The 20,701-nt window shown below is 37.1% G+C and overlaps 3 protein-coding genes across 11 annotated transcripts in view; 1 reads left to right on the top strand and 2 right to left on the bottom strand.

Annotated features, from left to right (window-relative positions):
- Positions 1-20,701, top strand: part of NF1 (neurofibromin 1) — a 245,310-nt gene that overhangs the window by 167,505 nt on the left and 57,104 nt on the right. The gene's annotated exons all lie outside the window — the stretch shown is intronic.
- Positions 4,926-20,368, bottom strand: OMG (oligodendrocyte myelin glycoprotein). Its single transcript, XM_027130353.1, has 2 exons — positions 20,293-20,368; positions 4,926-6,622 (listed from the first exon to the last, which is right to left on the bottom strand). Exon 2 carries the CDS (start codon positions 6,614-6,616, stop codon positions 5,291-5,293), a length of 1,326 nt encoding a protein of 441 aa, XP_026986154.1. The 5' UTR covers positions 6,617-6,622; positions 20,293-20,368; the 3' UTR covers positions 4,926-5,290.
- EVI2B (ecotropic viral integration site 2B) lies at positions 11,776-20,384 on the bottom strand. Its single transcript, XM_027130352.1, has 2 exons — positions 20,293-20,384; positions 11,776-13,531 (listed from the first exon to the last, which is right to left on the bottom strand). The coding sequence occupies exon 2, from the start codon at positions 13,514-13,516 to the stop codon at positions 12,161-12,163; it is 1,356 nt and encodes a 451-aa protein (XP_026986153.1). The 5' UTR covers positions 13,517-13,531; positions 20,293-20,384; the 3' UTR covers positions 11,776-12,160.

Genomic DNA, 20,701 nt, shown 5'->3' with positions numbered 1-20,701 from the left:
CATAACTTTTCTTTCATCTCTTTTCCCTGGACTATGAAGCTAAGACTTTGACCTATTGGAAGAAACTTAAGCTCTAGAATAAGAAAGACTTGAGGTTTGACTTGGTCTGTCTTAAGTAGGTTATTGTTAGCGCACCAGTCATATCTTTGATCTGTATTAATTCATCCTTTTATTTAATAAATTCAAATCAAGCTGGCCCCTCTCCCCACCCCGCCCTGAAAAAAGACCTCCTAGCAGGAGGTGATAATCTACACAGAGATAAAAAGGATGAATAAAGGTTTGCCAGGGGAAGAAGAGGGAAAGGAGTGTAGTGGTGAGGACGTGAAGAATCTCTGAGAGCCTGATGGCAGGAGGGAGCATGGTGAATTACAGGGACAGAAAGATGTTTTGTTTGAACTATACAGTGTGAGGGAGCTGGAAAATCTTACGATGATACTGTAAAGGGTGGCAAGGGCCCGATCATATAGTAAGCCATATTGAGAATTTAGATTTTATTCTGAGACATGGGAAATTATTGAAAGTTTTTTGGAGGGGTTTTTGTTGTTGTTGTTCATTTGCTTTGTTATTAGGAGAGAAAAGAGCTTGTCTGGTTAGATTTGTTGGAGAACAATCCTGACAGCAGTTAACCATGTAGAGCTAACGTAAGCTAATATGATAAGTATGTGCTTCCAAGAAATCTGATCGTGCATCTCTGTCTCTGATCTTTATTCCATGATACCCTCTAGTTTCTTAACCACCCCTCCCTATTCACAGTTCATTTTGCATCATCTCATTTTCTTACTCAGCCTAGAGCCCTTGGACAGCTGTTTCAATAGTTCTTTTCTAAGATCTCTTGCATTTTTCAAAGACAAAGCAGGTGATAAAACACACTTGGTATACATATTAGCATTTTGGTATATTTATCTTTTTTGTTGTTTTTATACATAGTTCTATAACATGCATGTTTATATATCCTATAGTTTTTGCTTATCTTTCTAGTATATGCATTTTCCACTTTTCAAACTTAAAAAAAGCCTCTACATAAATATTCGTATTGGACATGTAATATTCTGGCCCATGGGTCATCACGTACTTGACCAGTTTCCTAATGGTAGATATTTAGCATTCTGTTTTTCTGGTATTTACCTAGAATTTACTAGGTTAAAGGTTAAAATATTTTAGGTTTTTGATCGTTGCTGTGTTGCCCTCCTGCGTTAATTGGTATATTAATTTAAAGATATGCAGATTATGACTTGTTGAATGAGGAGGCACAAGCCACCCACTCGGGGTTGGCAAGTAGCTCCCTCAATTTTCAGGAGAAGTGAAAACCCCTGGGGTCATTTTGATTGAAGGCTCAGTTTCAATACACTCAGAAAAAGGAAGTAAAGTCACAAGATTTATTATTTAGAGATCCCAGAAACGTCGCCGGGGGCTGGGGGGGTGCACAGTGAGCTGGGGGAAGAGCAGTCCTCTTCCCCAGTTCAAGAGATACAGTACAGGGTAGGAAGCACGTCTTGCAAGGTGGTTGGGATGACAGTCACTTAAATTTTTACAGGCTCGACTCTAAGTGCTTATTTTAAAAGGTGCCCCAGGAAAAGCAAAGTGGGAACTTCTGGTGGTAATCCTAATTTGAGTCCTTATCTAAATGTCCAGACTCTGGGTCTGTGTAGGGTTGTCATTCTGTAAAATGCTTAGGCAGCAACTCAGAATAGCTATTTTCTCATCGCAATTGCCAATTGCTGTCCCAAAGAATTGTACCAGTATGTGAATGTGACTATTTCCTAACGTCTTCCCCAGCATTGATTTTTTTTTTTTTTACTTTTTAAAAAATTGCTTGCTGTTTCAGTAATAAGCGTGGTATCACATTTTATTTTTATTTCTCAGTTATTATGTGGTTTGCCATATTCCCATATACTTATCAATCCCCATGCTTCCTATCTTTTAAACATTCTGTTTGTGTCCTTTACCCACTTATCCATTGGGAAATCTAAGTATTTTTCTTATCAATTTTATGAGCATTTGATTAACAATCTCCTTTACGTTTTTCTCTTTGAGTATTTGTTTGTGTGTGTGTGTGGTACGCGGGCCTCTCACTGCTGTGGCCTCTCCCGTTGCGGAGCACAGGCTCCGGACGCGCAGGCTCAGCGGCCATGGCTCACGGGCCCAGCCGCTCCGTGGCATGTGGGATCTTCCCGGACCGGGGCACGAACCCGTGTCCCCTGCATCGGCAGGTGGACTCTCAACCACTGCGCCACGAGGGAAGCCCTATGTCTGTTGTTTTTTATTCTGGAATAATGTTTAAAAGGTTGATGGTAATGGGCATTGTTGTTTTGATTCTGATTTTAATAGAAATATAATTTTTCACTTTTAAGCATGACATTTACAGTACATGGTATCATTCCTTATCTAGTTCTTACAATGTATTTCATAAGGAATAATCTTATAAAGGTTTTAAACTGACTTTTGTGTGACATTTTTGGTGTAAAGGAATTTGCTGTTGCTTCAGAACGTTGTTATGGAAGATCATTGAATAGCACATATTTGTCATCTTTTAAGTTAGGCATAGAAGACATTTTCTCATTCTGCTGTGATAAGAGAATGTTTCTCTGACTTTCTTCTGGGTCTCCGTCTCACTAACATCTGAACCTGAATCCTGGAGGGTGAAGGATCAGGGACTGAAGCAAAAAATACACTATTTCATTTTCTTGCTCTTAGAGTGTGGCGCTTGGGTGTTTACATATGTGGGAATTTCTCAAAGCATGGGTTTGGACACACACATATAATAATACTAACAGCAAAATTACTGTGTGTAGAATGTGGGGAGCCAAGACACTGTGATAAGACTGTATATGAATTATGCCATTTATTCCTCAGGAAAAAATACCCACTATGAATAAGTTCTGCCAGCCCATATGACTTAGGGCATTGGTAACTTGCCCAGGGTTGTGCAGTTGAGAAGCAGCAGAGACAGGATTTAGGCCTAGGACATTTGGCACCAGAGCACAATACCCTTCACCGCTATTTTATCCCTTATTGCATTTGCTTTTGTATTTGTGCTCTTATTTGAATTCTCTTGACTGGGGAGAAACAAAAGTTACTTGTAAAATGAAATCAAACCTTAGGTATGGATGGATGGATATATAACTTACGAGCTTGAGAGATAGACACTGAGGATAATACATTTTGAAATGTTTATGGAGCCCAATAATATGGTAGTTCTTGTTTGAGTGGCAAATACTATACTGTTCCCTCCACCATCAGTAATGATAAGAACACAATTTCCTTAGAAGGAAGTATGTAATTACTATAAGGCTAGATAATACTTCTTTCTGAGGACTTAAGAGTCTGTGTGGTTGACATATGTTGTAAATTTACTGATTTTTTTCTCTGCATTTTGCAGACACATCAGTAAGATTGGCATAATGTGTAGGTGCTGCTAATGCTATAATACAAAATTTCACTTTTTGGTCACTTTTCCTCATAGGATTTCTAAGACAGCATTGAATTTTTGGCACCCTCAGAGTGAAAGACAGTTACTTTTAAGAAACCTACTTTCTGTGCAATTCTGTGTGTGGATTTTTAAAACAAGATGCAAGTATGTGGTAGATTAGGAAATATCTAAGCAATTAGCCTCTACCATTGATGGTGAAGATACTAGATTGTTGATTGGGAGGGAGGAGAAACAGCTTGCCCATTTTCAAATCATTTAGGGACTATTTCATATAATTTCTTTTCTTCATGGTGAGATTCCCTCCTGACAATAGTGAGCCAGTTAGGTTTGCCAGGGCAGAAAAATGTTCAGGAGTCACTGTACTAAGTCAGTATAGGAGAGGAACTGCTTCATTGAAGCTTAAAAGTAATTTTTCCATAAGCCTGCCCCTTAAAGAAAGAAAAAAGAAAGAGCATATTAGAAGATTGTTACTTTTCTCTGTCTCTGAATAGAAATGCTTCCAAATGTGGAAAGAAATCTTAGTTTTAAAATTCCTTAGGAAGGAGCCCAAAAATTTCTATCTGTAGTCTTTTACCAACTCTAAGAATGCTTGAAATAGATTCTTCCTTATGTCTCACAAATTAAATTCCTCATTTGTGGCTCACCCATTTCAGTTATGCTGTCTTGCATTTTAATCTAGCTGTGTTGCTGGGCCTCTTTTTCTGACTCTTGGCTATTACTTATGTGTTTCTCTGATTCAAAAGATGGCTTACTTGTATATTTGTAGAAAATTCTGTTTTCTTCTAGTTGAAGTCCCAGTGCAGTTTGGAGTGTCAAGATCTGTCCCATGCCCAGCTGTATTCCTATTGTCTCTTTTATTGGGTTCATCACCTGGTCGTAGCACCAGATGAATCCCAGCCTTCTTTCCCTTTCTCCTTTCCTTTTCCTTCCCTTCCTTAGTACTGCCCATGTTTGTTAGACCCCCATGATTTTATCCTGGAACTAATCTTATTTTTAACTTAGGTAAGTCAGATTCTAACTTCCAATGTGCAAAAGATAAATTTCCCTCTCCTGCACATAGGATGCTTTTAATTTTTTAAATATTTTAACATGTCTTTAAGCTTGAAAGTTTTATTACATTTTTAATACTTCCCTTAAATACAAAAAACAACGCCATTAAACTTTACTTATTAAAATGCAAAGCCTAGTGTCTTCTAGCTTTTTGAAGAGCTTTTGTCCATTATATAATCTGTAAAGTAGCCAAGAGTTCCTCAGAAGCAGGACATCATTTAGATTTAAAACAATCATGGCTTGTGTGCAAAATAATGATGTGACATAACCATTCATAGGGAGGCAACCACAGTTTTACTTTATGTGGTGACAGAACTGTTGGATACCTCCAATATTACATTTGCCATAAAGACTTTACCAAGGTACCCTAGAACAAAAAAAGGTTAAGTCATTTTGATTCTACCAAGTAGATTAACTTGGTATGACTAGAAAGCCAGTGACACAGTTATGAGCATAGACCTTTTATTTTTTCCCAGATGTTTGACAGTGTAAACATACATAAAATACATATTAAAGTTGAGATGCTTTATATTTTGTGCAGTAAATTGAAGCCTTAAAAAGAAAACATTTCATTTAAAAAAAAGAAACTCATTAGTTTTACTTCATTAAGACAGTAAAGTAGCAGCAAGTACCGAGACATTGTGCACTTCTTCATTAGGACGAGTTGCTTCATTCACATCAGAGTCGGAAATGTGAGACTGGCTTTCTTGAATACATAATATAGCTTGAGTCACTGGTTAGATAGGGGCATATCTTCCCAACTATACATCAGGGAGGAGTTCTTTCATTAATTTCAGAAAATGCAGACCCTTAGCCAGCCAGCATGACCACAGCATTGAGCATTAAGAGAAACGAAGCATTTACTTTCCAAGCACTTGCCACAGAAGAAGGTAAGCGAGTCTGTACATTTGTGGTTGTCTCTTCCCTCCGTAAGTTAAGGGTTGTGCTTTGTTGAGGCATTTCAGAGAAATTATTTGGCATGCCACTAGTGATACTTAGGGTCATGGGTGTTGGGGATGGTTTTGTTGAGCTAGTGAGGCTTGTGTTTGTAACCATTCCATCTTGGAGGTGAATAGTTAGAGTTGCAGCTGCTGCTTCATGTGAATTGATCGTTTCTGTGGATGTATCTTCTGGATAGGGCACAAAAGCCTTGTCAGTGCTAGTAAAGGTGGTGTCTTTGCTTAGAGTGGCACCAAACGTTGTTTCCTTTGTTCGATATTGTTTGGGTATTTTGGTCACTTTGGATTGAGTTACCATACTCAGAGAGTTAATGGTGTCCACTGTCTGCATCCCACTTACAGTGAACAAGCTTGAGGTAAATCCAGAAGGTGTGGGATATGTGTTATGTTCCTTCAAAGGTGATATCTGGCTAGAACAGGGAGTCCCTATTACATGGGCTTTTGTTTCCATCATCCACTTAAGTAAGTAAGTAATGTTTTGTTTATGGTCACATGACCACCTGTTATTGTAAAGGGTTATCTCTTGCAACTGAAAGAGCTGGTCAAAAGCTTGATCTGGAATGAATGTGAACTTATTGTTGTGCAGGTAAAGATGTGTGAGATTTGTCAGGTTTATTAATGTTCCTGGAAGGATTTGTGTCAAGGAATTGTTAGACAGGTCCACAGTATGCAGTTTGGAGGGCATGTTGGTTGGAACTGTCCAGAGTTTGTTACTACTGAGGTTGAGAACCTCAAGACTTCTCAGTGTATTTTTAATGAGGACAACCTTTTCCAGCATATTCTTAGAAACATCCAGATATTTAAGGTTCCATTGATAAGCAGTATCAGATTTTTCAAGCAGTTTAATGTTGTTGTTAGCAGCAGACATGTTCCAGAGGGACCGAGGTAACTGAGCAGGCAAGCTTTCAAGCCTGTTGTTTGAAATGTCCAGGGTCCTCAGATTGGTGTACTGGGTTAACTGGTTATGCAGATCAGTAAAGTGGTTATAAGACAGATTTAAATGGATAATATTCTCTTGCAGTCCAGATGGTAATGTAGTCAAGTTTCTGCCTGAACAGTCCACATGCCTGTGCCTCTCGGTGCATATACATTGGAGAGGGCAAATGCATAAAATACCAGGTGTGAGAAACAGAAGGATGAACAGGCTGGGAGACATTTTCAATATCTGATATTCCATCAAAGCCTGGAAACAAACAGATACACCCTTCTTTTAATATGCAAATACAATTAGGCATCTGCATGGGTCAGTTAGCATTAGGCAAAATTTTCAATAAACCTCGTTGTTGTTGAGCTCTTTTATAATTGTTCCAGTGATTAAACTAACAAAGCTCCCCTTCATTTATAGTCCAAATGCTTAATCCTTCAATTGGGGCTATGTGATAGAGACTCTCTCCCCCTACTGTCTTCTGCATTTTCTCATTTATTTTCTCCCTTCTTTTACCATAGTCTTTCTTATTTATCTTCCCAGAATGTTGATATTATAAAATGGCATTCTCGGCAAATAAAGAGTCGGAATCTTAAGCTATTACTATTTCTGATAATATTCTTCCTTACTCAGATGGGAAAAAAATGGCTGTCGTGTCTGTTTTGGTTGTTTATTTTTATTTTTGGTTTTTGGTTTTTTTCAGATCTCTGCAGTAATAAAATAGTCAATGTGTATGTAGGATGAGATTTTATTTAGATATTAAGACAATACTTTGAAATGCATCTTTGTCTTTTCAGGATAAATATATCCTTGCAAAACATTTTAAGGCACTTGAAAAATCTGACCAACACCATACCTTTAAATCTCACATTTTATAAAGTGATTTCTTTTCAGTGCCGATTCTAAAGGAAAACAATGTGTATATTTACAAAGTGAATGAATATTAGAAAGAAATCCCTCAACTGACACTGCAGCAAATTTCTGGTGCATGCACTTGCTATTGAATATATATTCAATCCTAACGTTGAGTTTCTCTTAAGAAAAGGAAAAAGAAAAAAATTCCGAAGTCGATTTTTTACTGATTTAAATAACAGCTTACCATAGTGTTGTCTTCTACATCAGCATCTCATTTTCTCCGGGAAACTTAAGCTTAAAGGTCGCCTTGTTCTGGAAAGTAGGAACCGCTTCTGGCTGTGGGCTGTGCTTGCCTGCTCAGCTGCATTGTGTTGCTGTGAGCTGAAGCTCTGCAACCACCTGATCAGTACCACATAGGAGGACTGCAGAGCTGTCATTGGTGCTGACTCAAATTTATTGCAAGAGGTGCACACGCAACAGAATGGACCAAAAGAAATTTTTTTTTAATTTAGTGTTGAGTGTACCCATATATCTCAGATTTGCTGTAGGATGGAAAACCTCGTGCACATTAGACCTGGCCTTTACCCATTTCTGTGTATTTGAGCTTAGGCTCCACATTTTAACATTCACCTCGTGAAGAATCTGTGGTTCTTTTTATTGCGCCTACTGTTCATTCATTTTATACATTGAAAAATGTTGAAAATGAATTTGACCTTCCTTGTGGATGGTTTTCTAAGATATTAGTTTAACTATTTTTTAACTCTGCCTTTTTATTTTTTCTAAAATGGTACAATTGTCTTATCACTTTTTAAAATAACATATGACAATCTGTTTGGTTTTTTTATGTACCCCCCCCACCAAATATGGTGATTATTATATACAATCAGGTTTTCACATTTATCAACCACCTAACTGTTCATCTTTTGGAGAAGTACATAAGTACTTAAATATGATTATTTTGTTTTTATCTTTCTGATACAAAGGATTGTTTGACCCAGGCTATGCACAAACGAGGCTGCATTTTTTAATGAGCATCTAATTCTTTTAATTATCAGTTCATGTAGTAAAGTAAATGTATTTTATTTGATGTCTTTTGGGTTAAGGATTTTTTTCTTCATGAAATTACTTTGGTCAGTGGATATGAATATTGTTGTCTCCAGAGACATCTTTGGTACTATATGAATGACCATTTATTTGATTTTATGTTTTAAAAATAATAGCATAGCAGCTTCCCTGGTGGCGCAGTGGTTGAGAGTCTGCCTGCCAATGCAGGGTACACGGGTTTGTGACCCGGTCCGGGAAGATCCCACATGCCGCGGAGCGGCTGGGCCCGTGAGCCATGGCCGCTGAGCCTGCGCGTTGGAAGCCTGTGCTCCGCAACGGGAGAGGCCGCAATAGTGAGAGGCCCGCGTACCGCAAAAAAAAAAATAATAATAATAATAGCATAAATTTTAGTTGATTTCTTCAGAACGTTTCACATTTTATCTTACTGAGAAAACAATTTACATTGTTTTTAAATTACATGAAATAATGTAAAAGGGAAAACTTTCATTAGGGGCTTTATAAAATAAGACCAGATTTATGACAACTTCTGCTCCACTCTTTTTTTTTTTTTTGAGGTACGCAGCCTTCTCACTGTCGTGGCCTCTCCCTTTTGGATTTATTTCCATCTGATGGGTAATAGTATCTCAGTTCAATTTTAAATACATCTTGCTTATTATAAGAAAAGTTGTATGCTTTATATATGTTTTTAAGGATCATTTAAATTTTTCTTCTGTGACTATCTTTTATATGTTTTGCATGTTTTTTTCTAGTGTGTTGTGGGTATCCCCCCCGCCACAGTCTGTATTTAAGTTTTTTAAACTTTAGGGATATTAGCCCTTTGTCTTAAGTTGCACATTTTCCCCCCAGTTTGTCCTTTGTCTTTTGACAAAGGTATGTTTTTTTCTTTTTTAATAGTGTTTGTTTTACATTTAAAAGTTTTATGTAATTGGACTTCCTTTTTTTTTTAATTAATGCTTCTGGATTTTGAGTCTCAACTAGGAAGGTTTATCCCACTTTCAGATTATAAAGGAATTCACTCATATTTCTTCTATTTTTTATATAATTTCATGTTTTATATTTATATCTCTGATTTATTTGGTGTTTATTCTAATGTAGTATGAATCCAGTTTCATCTTTTTCAAGTACCTATCCAGTTGTCCCCATACTGATTTGAGATTTGAGTCTGTTTCTGGACTTTCCATTCTGTACCATTGATCTGTCTAATCATGTACTAATATCGCAGTGTTTTACTTATAGGTGCCCATATATTTTGCTACTTCACTTTTTGTTCAGAACTAGGTAATAACAACAATTAGAGTCACTCTCATCTAATTCATTGTGTTGCCCACCACCAACACCAAATGGAATACATGTGTGATAAATGTATGTTGCAATGTGTGAGGTAGGTGCTCTTTGGTCCTATGTTAGTGAAAAGAATGCTGAACCAGGAGTCGGGTAACAAACTCAGCTTTCACTACCACTTCTAAGCAAGTCACTTACTCTCTCTGGGCCTGTTTTCTCAGCATTTAACAAATAAAAGGAGCTGAACTAGATGGTCTTGAGGGTTGTTCTGAATCTGGTTAATGGGATCTGGTAGGAGCACCACTGCTGTGTAGTATGTAGTTCAGTCTACCTTTTATTCCCCTGTGCCTTGTCCTTTTGCCGTAGTCATGAAATAAACTTTCTCTTCTGAATCCTGCTTCTTTAGTCTTTTCTGTAGGTTTTTCTTTGTTCCAGCGTTTTCTTTTCTCCTGTGTTTCTTTAGCTTGCGTTTCTTTCTGCTGATTAGGCAAAGGATTGCCGCTGTTTGGCTGCTCAGCTTCCACTGACCTCAGTGGGGAAAATTGCATTCAGTAAATAGGAATTACTTTCCCCCGGCAGAGAATTTCTTAAAAAACAAAAAGCAGCTGCTGACAGGAGTCTTCTTCCGTTGTACAAAGAACAGAAGGAGAAAAGCTGCCTCTGTAGTGTTTGAAGAAATCAGACACGACTATGACCAGGTCATCAGCTCTTTGATTTGTCTATGAGGGTTGGTATTTCCCAATACTGCTCCTTCAAGAGGTCAGGAAAAGAACGTGATGAAAAAGAAGAGCAAAAGTATGGAAAGAGCCCGTTAGGTAACAATCCTATATGTAAAGCAAGAAAGGTTATGGTGATTTAAGGCATGTCAAAGTCTTGACCAAATATAAAAACTTTATACTTTATTTACCCTAACTAGAATACTTAAAATTCAAACGAATAAGCAGAAATTCTTAACCTCCTAATTGCTGCTAAATAAATTAACCTCAAAAATGGTAAGTTTGAAAAATACATGAAAGAACTTTTTAATGTGGAAGACAGAGGAAAACCAATGTAATATGACAATAAACATCATGCTTATTCAAGAAAAATAAGAAGTGCAAAGGAAGTGTGTCTGCAGATAAAAAGTTGTTTAAGAGTCAGTAAGGTACTCTTTAAAGGATTTAAAGAGAAACATTGTATATAAAATTTCGGTGTCCAAAAGCCTGCTAGTTTTTATTAAGGTGGAGCTTTATTGGTTTCTTGAACACCAGTGCTGCCAGTAAATACTATATTTTATTCTGAAAAATCCCAGAGCTATGAGAGGTTCTCCAAGGGTAGGTTACCACTATGGCCTCCGTCTTTCATTCTAAGTGACTGTCCCCCGAGTTCGGGTGGGGTAAGGCGGGAGAATGTGCGCTTTTGGGCAGAGGAGCACTTCTGCAGGCATGGGCTGGCATCTCCACAAGGATCAGCCAGTGGACTCTCTCTGTCTTAACTTTGACAAAGATTGGGCCCGCCCCTACTCTGATAACTCAGATTTATCACTTGTCAGGTAATGAATAAAAGATGAAATTCTGTGTAAGAAAGGTAGTTAAAAGAGTTTTTTAAAGTTGAGAACCATCTGTATTTTGATACAATCCTTTTTTTCTGAAAAAAGTCATCCGAATTTGGAATGAAGCCATAGAGGTTTGGTGTGTTTTGGGGGTTTTTTTTTGTTTGTTTTTCTTTTATAAGATTTCATTTTTGGGGGTGCTTGAGGCATATAAAGAAACTTTGGGAATTCCCTGGCAGTCCAATGGTTAGGACTCCACACTTTCACTGCTGAGGGCCCGGGTTCAATCCCTGGTCATGGAACTAAGATTCCGCAAGCTGTGCAGCACAGCCAAAAAAAAAGAAGAAGAAACTTTTTAAAGTGGTTAGTTCTAAAACTTCTGTTCCCCCAACAAGATAAGAAAAATGTCTACGTTTTATGGTATGTGCTCGTATTTTTTTCAGAGTAAATGTCCCCAACTCAGCCCCTCAATTTGATGCTTTAATATGTTTGTCTGACAGTTTCCAATGAGAGCTAAAAGGAAATTTATTCTCAAATAGACATGCATTTTAATCTCTCATCCCTACACACTTGGAATATTTATTTAATACCCGAGGTATTAATTTAAAACTTACAGTTTTGTTTAAAACTTGGAGTATATATTTAAATTCTCTCACACACACACTCCCTCAAACTTTGAAATGGAAAAATAAAATTTTATTTATTCAAGGTAACTTTATACACAGCTTTTCAGGAAAAAAAAATATCTATTGGGTAATAATAAGCATATGTAGATTGCTTGTTTCCAAAATGGCTAAGTTATTGATACACATACCATCCACATATGTAAAACGTACCGTACATTAAAGTTAGGGCCTATAGCCAGTAAATAGACCACTGTTATATAATTTTTTTTTTTAAAGTTCCACCTATGCACATAGACTTTGAGCAGATTTCAGGTAGTTCCTGAATAAAAATCAAAAGTGGCTACCAATTGCCATTTAATGTATTTCATCACATGAAGAAAAACAAAAGATTGGAGTCCTTTGAGAAGAATAGAAAATCAGCTAAAAAGCGAGTAGTAGTTATAACAGCTCTGCAGGTGGGGGTGGCAGGGATTCATTGAGATTTTGATCAAAGTCAGGAGGACTAGGGAACTGCTGACACTGGATCTCCTGGTTTTTCATAAAATCTCCTGGAGGCAGGGTCAAGTTAACTGAGTCAGGGGGAGGTGGAAATGACTGTTTGAACTCAGAATCATGATCTTCACAGACGTGATTGGGGCAGTCCAGAGGTGGTGGGAGATTGGTGGAATCATTTGGAAGAGGAGATACAGTTGTCACTGTGGGTCTGTCAGATTGGTTACTCGCCTGTCCTTCCAAATCAAGAGGGGGAGGAGGCGGTGGAGGCGGATCTGCATCATCTGAAGAGGAAACAGCAGTGCCAATTGTTGATCCGTCAGCACTGTCTTCTGATGTGCCATTTGCTTGATCTTTTATTTTCTCTGTTTTGGGAGTGTTAGAATCTTCAATGTTTTCATTTGATTCAAACAACTTAATTTCTAAGTCATCTGCTAAAAGTGTGCTTTTGCTTGGTTTCCAGGCCCTAAGTGAAACAATTGATGTACGTTTTGGAAACACTTCATTTTCTCTAATGTTATCCAGAAATACGTCAGGGGTTTCACCATCAGCAAATGGAGACCTACCTGCCCAATTTTGATCATGTAACACTGGTTTTCGCAAGCATTTCCGCAATACAATCATGATTATAGCTACCACCATAGCAGTCAGAACTAAACCAATTAATATGGCCACTGTTGAATTAGAATTGGTTTTCTGTGGGCTCTTGTTTCTAGTGGTAGTTTCTAGGTTGAATCCTGGTGTACTCCTAGGTGAACTTCTGACAGTTGGTGTTGGTTGTATGGATAGATTATGAGCAGTTGGTGGTATTGATTTTCTAGAGGAGGTGTGGATAGATGATGGTTGTTGAGTGGGAGTACAGACAGATGCTGGTGGTTGTCTGGTAGAAGAATGGGCAGGTGTTGATCGTTGTCTGGCAGAGGTGAACACAGGTAGTGCTGTCCCTTGGGAGGAGGTGTTGGCCATTGGTATTGGTTGTCTGGTGACATTATAGGCAAGTGGTTGTCCAGCAGAAGTATGTGTTGCTGGTTTCCCAGAGGACACATTGACAGCTGGTGTTGGTTGTCCAGCAGCAACTTCGGCAGTTGTTATTGGTTGTCCAGAAGAAAGGTTGTTGAATTGTGTTGGTTGACCCAAAGGATTCTCTGTTGTGCTTTGAGAATTAGCTGAGACGTATGACCTTGATGTTCTAAATATAGGAGACTGTGGTTGCTTCTCTGTTGTAGCTGCTTCTGTCTCTGAGAAACAAGTATCGTTCAGATGTCCACAAAACAAAATTATGGTGAAATATTTGGGATCCATTTCAGAATGTTTCCTCTTTACCAGTAGTTTTATAATAAAAGAAAGAAGGACAATTAGGTATCATTTACTATCTGGCATAAAGTAGGTAGGTATTTGATAAGTACTTATCTTTCCTAATTTAGACTTGATACACTATGGGCTAATGTGACCAACTCTTAAATATACTCTAATTTATCATATAACATTTGGAATTCATAGGCAGTGATCTCTCTTCTTTCATAAGATCTGTACTTGGCCCTGCTGCCCCTGTAGGTTTGCTACATTACAGTCCTTCATTTCACAGTCGTACGTCTCAAATGCATAGGCTCTATATGCTGGTACCATGTGCATGCTACTTTTTCCTCTGTTTACTGCTAGAAATGCTTTGATCCTGCTGCCTCGAAGGACACCAGTAACCGTCTATTACCTAATCCAGTGGTCTTTTCTTTCTCTTTTTCTCCTCTCTTGATGACATTTGACACTGTTGATTACTCCTTCACTGCTATTCGAGTAGCTCTTCGTAGTCATCTTTCTTTCATGCTCATCTCACTAGCTCCTGTCTTTCTCTTGCGTCCTAAATATGGTACTTGATAACTTGATATGTACTCTGTCCTCACTCTTAACTACTTTTCTTAATCCTGAATCTGTAAGGTTTCAGCTCTTACCTTTATGCTCTAACTCCCAAACCTGTATATCCAGCCTAAATTTCCTTAATTCTTGTTCCATCTGTGTGACTTCTTGGTGGACATTTCCATTATATATATCACTATCAGCAAATTGAACATATTAAAAGCAGAATTCATCTTCATCTCGATAGTGACTCCCGTCCTAAATTCTCTATTTTTGTTAATGGTACTACCTTTGTGAGTTTCTCACGCACAGAATCTATTGTATTAAATAATCTTTGCAGCAGCATCAGTGTCCAGCACAGTGTCTTTATATTAGGACCTCATATTTTTAAAGGATTCGATTCAACCCATCGTCCTAGGCTCAGAATCCTCAAGTGCTCTTTGAATCTGGCTGAGTAAGCAGTCTTGCTGCTGCCTTCACTTATTAATTGATGAACACCACCATTGTGTCAGGCCCTGTTCTGGTTTAGGAGATACCCCCGAAATTTTTTTTTAAGTTTCTATTGGTAGAAACAATAAATAAATAAATATAATTTGATAAGTTTTCTCACAAAGGTTTGCAGAAGATGCACAGAGGAACTAAGCTAGCCTGGGAGGGCTTCAGGGAAGGTTTCTCAGAGAAGTAAAACTTGAACTGAATCTTGAAAGGTCTGTAAGAATTAATTAAGCAAATAAAATATTCCAGCCAGGGGAACAACATAAAGGACCTAAGAAAAGAAGGCACGTCTATAAGTTTGTGGGATGTGGCAGATGCTAAAACTTGAAGAGTTTTAAGTTCCAGTTCTACTTCTACCACCTAACTACCTATCTAACCATGAGAACTAGTCACTTAATCTCTCCTGTTCTCAAACGCCTTATCTGTCAAGTGAGGATGCTTTTCAGCTCCGTGTGTAATATACTTGTTTTGCACATCATTAAACACAATGGTAACTATTTGGTTATTTCTTAACATTAGGGAAAGGAAAATCTCAGGGTTTTAGACCCTGGTCTGTATGATTTGAAACTATAGTTTTTCTCTGATTTTTAGGCAATCTGAGAGAGATTTGATGGTCTGTGCAAGATACAGTAATAGAAGAAGAACTCCCTCAAGTTTTGCAAATAGATTTTTCAGTATATTTGAGTAGTTTTCATTGCTTACTCCTCTGCCACTCGGTACACAGTAGAAAAAAAGACGTAATTTTTTTCTTTATTTTCTCTGTAATACTTAAAGCCTAAATTTTAAAGTATTTCTCCTTTAAGCCCCCTGCACGCTGCTGATGGATTAGTCTTCTTGCAAGCGTGTGTGATCGGGTCACTGTTCCCTTGCTCGACAGTTCCCCATTGCTGTCAAGATAAAAATTCTAAACTGAATTTTCTTCCACCTGGCTCAAGATTACCAGTCCAGATTCATATCTCATGACTGAAACTTCTCATTCCTTATCTTACATACTTCCTAAACACACACTTTTTTTTTTTTTTTTACTAAACAGACACTTTTCATTATGCTATTTTTCACCCTCTGAGAGTGTGTTCTTTCTTCCAAACCCAGCCTCTTCTTCCCCCTCTGGCTGCCTAACTGAACCTGTCCTCGTCTGTCAGACCTCAGCTTAAATTCCCTTCTTAGACCAAATTCTCTGTGACTGACCACAGCCCAAAGAGCTCAGCCATTCCCTGAATCCCCGAAGTTCTTGTTATCTTTATAGTTCCTTAGATAATTCTTCATGTATGTACCTCACTCACACTTCTTTTCTCTTAAATAATTGTGTTTTTTAAATTACTTTTCACATTTTCTTTTTATTATCCCCACCCCCTCAAACAAGATTTTAAAGAACCTTGAAGAAGGCAGAAAGAAACAAAGAAAATTCCTTATCTGGAACCTCCTATGTGTTGCACCGTCTCAGGTGTTTTCCATACTTCATTTCATTTAACCTTTAAATAACTCTGAGAAAGATGGAGTAATCCTTGATTTATAGATAAAGAGAGAAATTCAAATGCTTTAAGCAATTTGCCGAATGTTATGTCATTATTAGTGGCAGACTGGGAATTTATACCCAGGACCATCTGATTCCAAAGCATATGCTCTATTCTGCCACCCCCAAGCTGCCTCATGTCTTTATATTTTGATTCCTTTACAGCAGAGTGCTGCTGTATGTGTCAGCAGCTCAGTAAACGCTTAACCTATATTGGGCTTCTTGGTTCTTTTCCATGTCAGTTTTTCAGTTTATTAATACTTCTACCAGAATGTAAGCAGAGAAGGTAAAATCTGAGTTATTAAATTATGCTTTATATCAACTTTGCAAAAGGTTTAATAAGGAAAAAAATTGAAACTTTCGGCATAAATATGGGAATTTAAATCATCTCTAGTTGGTTATCATCCATGCAGTTCCTACCTCCTATTCTTACAGATTACCCCTTCCCCCAAAAAAGGCCTCATTGGAAAGTGTTATTCTTTAGAGTTTCACTTTAGTTTTCAAAAAATGCCATCCAAAGCAACAGAAAACATAGGCCATGAATGGTCTTCGCCAAAAAAGTGTTTCTTCTTTTGTGACTTTTCTTAAATTTTTTTTAAAACCCACACAGTTCCTTTTTTCAGTTAGCTGAAAAAGGCATTAAAGAAGGAAAGAACCCAAATAGGAATATAATTATCAGACCAGTTTAGTCTGTAAGATCAATTTTGATAGGTTCATAGCCTCTTTTGTCAATAGGAACGTCGTAGACCTTCAGTGTATGAGATTTGCCACTTGTCATTTAAGGGTTACAGCAATATTAAAACCAAATTCTATTTTTTACCTATCCTACTCCTTTCTCCAACTCCTCAGTTAGCTATCTAACCTCCTAGGGTCTGCTACGTCAGAATACTAGAATGTCTTAGAATTCTACTACAGCAATTCAGAATAGTCCAGAAAAAAGGAACAGGATTTTAAAAAAGAATAAATAGGGGGTATAATAGTGAAGAAACTGGCTTTTTTTTTCTAGTTCAGAGACAGTGAGGCCAGTGTTATTACCAATGCAGAAAGTTATTTAACATATGTATTTTAAATATATATATAAGCCATGTATACCTGAAATACCAACATTGCTTCTGCAGGGAAAGAGGGTAGAAAGAAAGAACCATATGGGGCAAGGGAGTAAAAAGGAGGAGAAAATATTGGATTAAATGAAATGAAAAAGGAATACAAAGAAATACAAAATAACACAAAGGAGAAAAATAAAGCAAAACTTAGAGTAAGCAGCAAATACATGGAAAAGGGGAAGGTAAATGGATTAGAGAAGGTATTGAAGAAAAGTTAATAAAAAAGCTGAAGAATAAATAGTGATTATGCATTTAGCAAGAAGTTAGGGTGGAAGGTTAAAGTGAACAAAATTAGACGTTGGGGGAGAAGATTGAAGTAGAAGAAAGAAGGAACCACAAAATGCTGCTCTCCGTCTTTGCGGATACAGGGAACCAGCAAAGAGGAATGATCTTCCCAAAATGGAGGATAGGACTTAAATCACCCACCTTCTCAAACTCACTTACCTTTCATTTCAGGCTCTCCTATCTGTTCTAAGTATCCTTAAGATTCCCCACCTCCCTTTTTTTCCTGGCACTACCCAGAAGCATACTTGTTAATTACTCTAAATAACCTATGCACAATCTATATAGCATTTTTCTAGAAATCCCTTAGTCTGCTGCTCAGGGAAACCCTGAATTTGTCTACTTTTACACGGCAGTATTTTGCTCATTATTTTAGTTTTGGACTTTGAGGTTTAAGTCTGTGATTTTGGTCTAGAACATTTTTTAAAAAGAAAAAAATCAGCTGTTTTAACTAAGCATTTTAAAGGCAGTTATAGTGAAGTAGGAGTCCCCATATATTAGACATGTTCTCATAGATATAATGCATAAGTACATAAAGGATTTAGCATTTAAAATTGATGCTAAGTTGGATATGATAAGAGAGATGTCGTTGTCTTTTAAGGGGAATCAAGGAGATTTGGATAGCATATCCTAGACAAGGCAAGTGTAGGTAGCAGTATCAAAAATATCATTTGAATTTCGGTTACTTTGATATAATGTTATAATAGATTAAAATATAGTGTACCTAAATTTTATTGTATCTCCAACTAGTAATGTTATAAAACCAGAGAAGGAAGAACACAGCAGTTCCATATCTTGAGGAAAGGCAGAAAGGGAAATTAACTTTGAACTATGATAGGAATTATTTGATGATTATTTTTTATCAATAGTAATAGCTACCATTTACTGAGTACATGCCAAATGTTCAGCACCATCCTATTTTAATGAGCAAGGTGATGTTATCATCATCTTACAGATAAAGCTGAGGCACAGAGAAGTTGGGTAACTTGCCAAAGTGTCACAGCTCTAAACAGTGGCAGAAACCAGTCAGTCCTGTACTAGAGCTCTTTCCTTCTGTTACATTCATAGTAAAATTATGAAATAGGAATGCTTTATGAGGGGAGGAGATGTGAGCTCTCTGGGAACAGATATGTTAGTAACTTTTGGAGTTAGTCTTGTATAAAAGGTTGGACAAGAACTACCAGGAAACCATTTTAGTCCTGTGACTATGAAAACAGCTCTGGGAGTTTTGAATGGTTAGCCTATAAGCTGTCATATTTGAGGTGATTTTTAAAGATTGGACATTGATAGGCATCAGATTTATATTTAACAATTTCAGACTTATTCAGAATTCATAATTTCCTTCTGAGTAGAATTATATAGGCATTAGTTGAAAAACACAAGCACTATTAAACTCTACATTTGAGACTGACCCTTTAAAAATATATAGACAGGACGTCCCTGGTGCAGTGGTTAAGAATCCGCCTGCCAGTGCAGGGGACACGGGTTTGAGCCCTGGTCCGGGAAGATGCCACATGCTGCGGAGCAGCTAAGCCCGTGCGCCGCAACTACTGAGCCTGCACTCTAGAGCCTGTGAGCCACAAATACTGAGCCCACATGCCACAAATACTGAGCCTGCGTGTCACAACTACTGAAGCCCACATGCCTAGAGCCTGTGCTCCGCAACAAGAGAAGCCACCGCAATGAGAAGTCCGAGCACTGCAACGAAGAGTAGCCCCTGCTCGCCACAACTAGAGAAAGCCTGCACGCAGCAACAAAGACCCAGTGCAGCCAAAAATTAATTAATTAATTAATTAATTTTAAAATATATGTATATATATAGACAAGTCTTGCCAAAAAAAAGAGATACAAATCTTTATTTTTTTAACTTCTGTAGTAGTTACTTAGAAGAAATCCAAAGTGGACTTATATGAGGGAAAGTCGTAAGTATTTAATGAAATGTTGAAATAGGATATCACCACCCACTTTATAACTGTTATATTACAAGTCTATGTAAACTCTTTGCAGTTTTTATTTTGGAGGATATTCACTTTGTAATTGTCCAGCTTACTTACAGAATAAGCATCTTTTCTCCATATTAACAACTTTCTATTCTGTGGGTATTTTTTTCTATATCTATTTTACACTGTTTACCAAAGACTCAGATTATAATACATGACATAAATATGTAGATGATATGAGTATATATATACACATTTTATCATAGCAGTTTTCTCTTAGTTGTAAAAATGAAGGATAATATTTTCATGTCATCATTATTACTTAAATTTAAAATTCTATTTGTGTGAAAAATAAAGCATATATGATGATAATTGAATATCTCATCTAATCACCTTTGGGTTTTTTTTTTTTAATTAGGCGAAGGTGACCATTCTTACCATGGAAACTAAAGGGGTTTAAAAAGTAAAACTAATTTAGGTCTGTGGATTATGCTTATATACAGGAGAATTTTATAGACAGCAAATCAGAACTTTTAGCAATTGGTATTTTGGGGTTGTAAATTCAGTCATATCCCCATGAATTCTAGTTTTATTTCCAACCCTTAGCGTTTTCTGTCGTGGCTATAGATTTATTTCTTTTAATTACAGAGCTAAGGTCAACAAACATAGTGAATCAATAAACTTTAAAGGGTTAACATTATAGAAACCTAGGTGAAAATTTTTTTTTCAACACTGAATTTTTAAAATTCCATGCAACAAAACCACAATACCTGTTATAGACATCTTTAGACTCTCAGACTTTAAGTTTAAAATAATAATGAAATTTTAGTTTTAAAAATAAATTCTGTATAAAGCAAAGATCAAACCAGATTACCAGTGTGAAAATTGTCTTACCTCAGCTGTTAACTTGTTTTGCAGAATGCTGAATTCTTGTTCTAACTGGACATTTTGGTCATTTGGCTAAGAAAGCAAAAGGGGTGGTTCAGTTCAGATTAAAAATGGTCCTTTAGCAAACTGAAATGGTTTCTGTAGAAAAAGAGGAAGTTTATCAATAGTTGGTTCCGGAAGTGCAGTAAGCCACAAAATGACTAAGAAATGTACTACTTTAACAGAATTTATTTTGAAACAATTTGGAGCTACATGATTTGAGTGCTTTTAATTAACATTTAGAGGTAAACATTTGAGACTCTCTAGTAATGTGATTATATAATTTAAAATAGAACCTTGGAGAGAAAATTATATGTTGTAAGGAAAAACTGCCAGTCAGGTTATTACCCATAGTGAGATTTCTTTTCATAACAAG

This window comes from Aethalodelphis obliquidens, unplaced genomic scaffold (genome assembly GCF_003676395.1).
Source record: "Aethalodelphis obliquidens isolate GAN/ISIS:26980383/991018 unplaced genomic scaffold, ASM367639v1 scaffold38, whole genome shotgun sequence".
Classification (NCBI taxonomy): Eukaryota; Metazoa; Chordata; class Mammalia; order Artiodactyla; family Delphinidae; genus Aethalodelphis; species Aethalodelphis obliquidens.
Note: the sequence above shows the minus strand (reverse complement) of the source record. Positions and strands in the feature narration are given on the sequence as shown.